This window comes from Otolemur garnettii, unplaced genomic scaffold (assembly GCF_000181295.1).
Source record: "Otolemur garnettii isolate 467f Iridium unplaced genomic scaffold, OtoGar3 scaffold00003, whole genome shotgun sequence".
Lineage (NCBI taxonomy): Eukaryota > Metazoa > Chordata > Mammalia > Primates > Galagidae > Otolemur > Otolemur garnettii.
In genome coordinates, this window is record NW_003852398.1 from 15,166,021 (window position 1) to 15,170,649 (window position 4,629).

The following is a 4,629-nucleotide window of genomic DNA, read 5'->3' on the forward strand; positions in this document are numbered from 1 at the left end:
AAAGCAAGTAACTCAGCCTTGGAGCTGTCTTCCTTATGTTTTGATTCATACTCAATCCACTACTATATTTCACTTTGCAAAGTCCTTGTATATTTGCTTTATTTCTTTCAGAGTTTTTCATGATTATTGGTGGAAGCAGTAGTCTGCGGTGGGCTTACTTCTTCCTGCTTAGTATTGAAAATCAGTTGGTGTTAATTTTGATTATTCACATCCTTCTGATGAAGTGATGACATGGATTGTAGAACACCCAGAGTGGTTTATTTTGGGCTTTTTAGCTTGACGGGTGGCTGTGTTGGTAAATGTAAAGAATATGCTCTCAATATGAAACTTCACAGGATTTATTCCAGGTGGTTAAGAGCCTAGGGGAGAGGGTTGAACCTAGGACCACACTTTACTTATATGTCCCATAATATTTATTTAGGTTCAGGAGCGTCTCCTTTTCTTGACAGTGTCATGATGTGTAATTTAAAAATAAATGAAATGAAAATTGATGTGACAGTTTGCAGAATCACCAGAGTCTGTCTGGGAGCATTTCTTAGCAGGCATTGCCATGTGGACAAATAACAGGAGTTAGCATGCAATACAGTAGCTCACAATATTACCATTTACTTAGCTCCAAAGAGAATATAATTTTCTGTGTCCAAACACATTTTAGCTGATTGGTAAGCTTCAGCACCTTCCAAACACTATTGTATCTCCTAAATCTCAAAGAGGCATAAGTAGCTTTATCTTCTAAAAAAGATAGTGACCAAATTTTCATTTTTATCTCAAATAATTAGAAATTGTTAAATGTATTCTCTTAAGCACAATTATCAATTGCTTATTTTATTTCTATGTCCTACTTTTGGGTTATTTGTAATTTAGAAACACACAAAAAATACATCCATCCTTTTTCCAATTTCTAGTTATCTAATTCTTGAATCTTATAAGTTAAGATATTCCTCTAGAGAGCCTCAGACTAATTTTTTACTAAAGCAAAGTGCTGCAGAACCATCCAAAGCACTGATAAAAATGATCCACTGAAGTGAATTTCACCAATAATTATTTGTTCTACCTTTAGGATGTTAATATATCTTTTGGTAGAGTAGAAATTTCATTGTAAATTTAGAAGGTCTTACACTGATTCCTGAATAATGTAAAAATGTATATTTGTTAAGTTAGGGGAAATTTTTGCTTTTTTATAGAGGAATTATACTTTTTCTATGAAAATTGTTCAGTGTTATAGCAGATAATATCTTATGAGTCATATTTTAAAATGATATAACCAAGTGGACTACTTAAATCTCAATGAATATTGGAAAGATTTAGGAATTTATGGAGATTGAGACATATTCTATATACAAGTGTATCTGGATATGTGCAGACATCCAATAGGCATATCTTGTTGGTCATTCATTCATTCATTCGTTCGTTCACAATTTATGCCCTAGGAACTATGCTATCCTTTCATGTTGCAGAGATAATTAACACATGATTCTATTTTTTTTTTTTTGAGCCCTCAAGTAGACCATTGTGAACTGATTTTTAAGCAGAATTGTAATTATCCTTTTCAAATGAATATTTGGACCTTTTCTTACTTAGTCATTCAAGTAAGGGTCAAAGAGCAATTACATTGTACCCATAGGCTTCTAACCCAGACTGTGTTACACTATGTATGTAAATTCTTTCTTCATACTATGTAGCTTTTTGTAGTTTACAAACTGTATCTGAGTTACACATTTAATTTTCATAATAATCTTCTGAGTAAATTAGGCAGGTACAGGTATGAAAAACTCGATTATGGTTAATAGAACTGAAACAAAAGAAGTTATGCACATTTACATCCTAGCAACAGAGTTAAGAAATGGCAGAGTTGGGACTCCAAGACAAGTGCCCACTTTATAGCAGCCCATTATTTCTAAAACTCTGAAAGCCCAGCCTGCTTATTCATAAGTATGGTATTGGAATTCTCATGATACCCTGACTGAATTAATTGTTTAGATATCGTGGAAACTTACATAAATATGAACGTCAGCCCCCCTGGGACACTCATCTTATTTGGACTGGTCCCGTTCTCATTTACAAACCCTCACAATTACTACACTAATAAGTTAATCACTGTGTAACAAACTACCTTAAACACATTCCCTGCTCAGCTGTAAATTCCATGAGGCTGATTTTCCTGACCGCTCTATTCCTTCCCCTCTGTGTCACTAGGCTCTAAGAGCAGGTCTCTTTTCTGTTCCTCAGACAGACTGAGCCCATTTCTGCCTTAGGACCAATTCTGCTCTGCTTGGAATCTTATTCTCCTGAGAGCCAATGGCTAGGTTTCGTTATCTGATCTCAGCACAGTGGCAACTCCTTCCTTTTTTTCCTCCACCATTCCTGCTACATAAACCTTGCTTTATTTGCATCATAGAATGTACTATAGCATTATTTGACATTATTCTGTTGATTTATCTATGTCTTATTTATAAATTCCCATGGAACAGGTATTTGATCTGTCTTGTTTACCACTTTCATCTCAGCACTTCTACAGTACTTACTGAATATTAGATACAAATGAAACATTTATTGAATGAGTGAATAGAACAATGAATTCATGAAATATTTGGTTTGATGTTCCACTTAATTTTTCGGTTACACATAAACACAAATGCATAGCTGTTTATTCAGTTGTGTTTACGTCTCACCTAAAACACTCCCCCAGACTCTACTTTGGGAAACACGAAGTAATTATTGAGTAATTATTTCTTACATCTTTGCTGGAAAATATATGTAGGTGTATTTTCTTCATCACTTCTGTATTCATAGTTCCTTCCAAAGTACCTGACATGACATACAGCAAGTGCTTAGTAAGAATGGGTTTAATAAATTAATATTTGCCTATATGTGTCTAGTATATGTTTATACCATGCGGCCACATATCTGTTTTTCTTCTTATTAATACTAAGGTGTTTGCTAATCCTTCAAGTCTGTTTGGGTACAAAGTAATCATTTCTTTTTCTTTATATCCGCAGGATTATACCTTGACAATGTACTTTCAGCAAGCCTGGAGAGATAAGAGGCTGTCCTACAATGTAATACCTTTAAACTTGACTCTGGACAACAGAGTGGCAGACCAGCTCTGGGTGCCTGACACCTACTTCTTGAATGATAAGAAGTCGTTTGTGCACGGAGTGACTGTTAAGAACCGCATGATCCGCCTGCATCCAGATGGCACAGTCCTTTATGGACTCAGGTCTGTAGTGCCCGTTTCAAAAAATAACTGTTTCTGAACAAAATAGCTATTTCTTTTTATTGGAGGGAAATAGAGTGCTGTTTTCTTTCCTCTTTCTCCAGTTCTACTGAAACGCAGTTAAACCTCCTATCTCATAGACATCTGAGAGCTTAAGGTAGCATGCTTACAAGGGGCTTAGCCCCTGCTAAGACTAAGTTTTAGTGAATTATCTTCCAATATCAGCTGCTGATCCTAAAGCTCCTTTCTTCAAGGAGTGGGGATAAACAATGTAAAAATAGCTGAGACACAAGGTTTCTTTAATATGGAAAAAAAATTATGAATGCCAAACAATTGTCTGAATGTGGCAGATGCTGGGTTGTATAAATTGCTTCTGAGCTGCCTGAACTGGGTCACGGTCCTCTGATGAGCGAAAGCTCTGAGTACCCTTTCACCCTCTAAGGCACAATCAGACTTGCACATAAATGAAGTAGTTACCTCATGTTTATTAGTACAGATGTACTTACTGAAGTGTACCTGTGTGTTGGAAAAGAATTGTGAGGGTGTGCTGCTTGGGAGACAAGAATTTGTAAAACAAGACAGTGTCTTCTTTTAAAGTTTATTTCGTATCGAAAGATGATTTTCTGGAAAAACTAAAGAAAAATTGTAACTCTCTTACTCTGGGAACATGATTGTGATATGAAGGATTAATCTGCATGATAAGGGCAGAAATTCTAAATTCTGATATTTTTCCAGTTGCGTTTCTGTGGCCTTCTGTTAGACATAAGTATGTGGTTACCTTTTCGTACTAATGATGATAATTATAGTATTATTCATTTATTGAATACGTGTTAGTGATCGGACATTGGGCCAAGTGCTTTGTTTGCATTATTATAGTCAGTCCTCTTAACAACCTTGTACCCTAGAAAATTCTATTATCTTTATTTTCAAATTAAGAAATAGAAGCTGATGCAACTTGCCCCAGGTCACAAAGTCGTCCTTGGAGATGGGAGTTGACCTGTTCCAAGTAGACCTAGAGCCCTCAACTACTAAATGGGGATTCTTCTATTTCCATATTTTCTTACCCATTCTATGCATTTTAATTTTCTGTTATGTTCAGTTTTCCTGGTTGATGTGTTTTTACAGATCCTTAGATTTATTCAGCTGTTTGGTTTGTCACATTTGTAGAGAAAAGGACATGTGGCTGTTGCAGGAGACAGGATCTGGAGAGTCAGAGAGAGCATGTTTGTACTCTGTGTCAGGCACTAGTGGTAAGGAGAGAAATCAGACGTGGGGACTGGAGAGAAATCAGACATGGGTATTGGAGAGAAATCAGACATGGGGACTGGAGAGAAATCAGACGTGGGGACTGGAGAGAAATCAGACATGGGTAGTGGAGAGAAATCAGACATGGGGACTGGAGAGAAATCAGA

At 36.2% G+C, this 4,629-nt stretch overlaps 1 protein-coding gene across 3 annotated transcripts in view; it reads left to right on the forward strand.

The window, feature by feature from the left end:
* GABRB2 (gamma-aminobutyric acid type A receptor beta2 subunit) overlaps positions 1-4,629 on the forward strand; it is a 240,240-nt gene that overhangs the window by 79,482 nt on the left and 156,129 nt on the right. For all 3 annotated transcript variants that reach the window (XM_003781981.2, XM_012807493.1, XM_003781982.2), the window contains exon 4: positions 3,000-3,220. In XM_003781981.2, the coding sequence (XP_003782029.1) occupies positions 3,000-3,220 (221 nt within the window). The remainder of the gene's footprint in view (positions 1-2,999; positions 3,221-4,629) is intronic.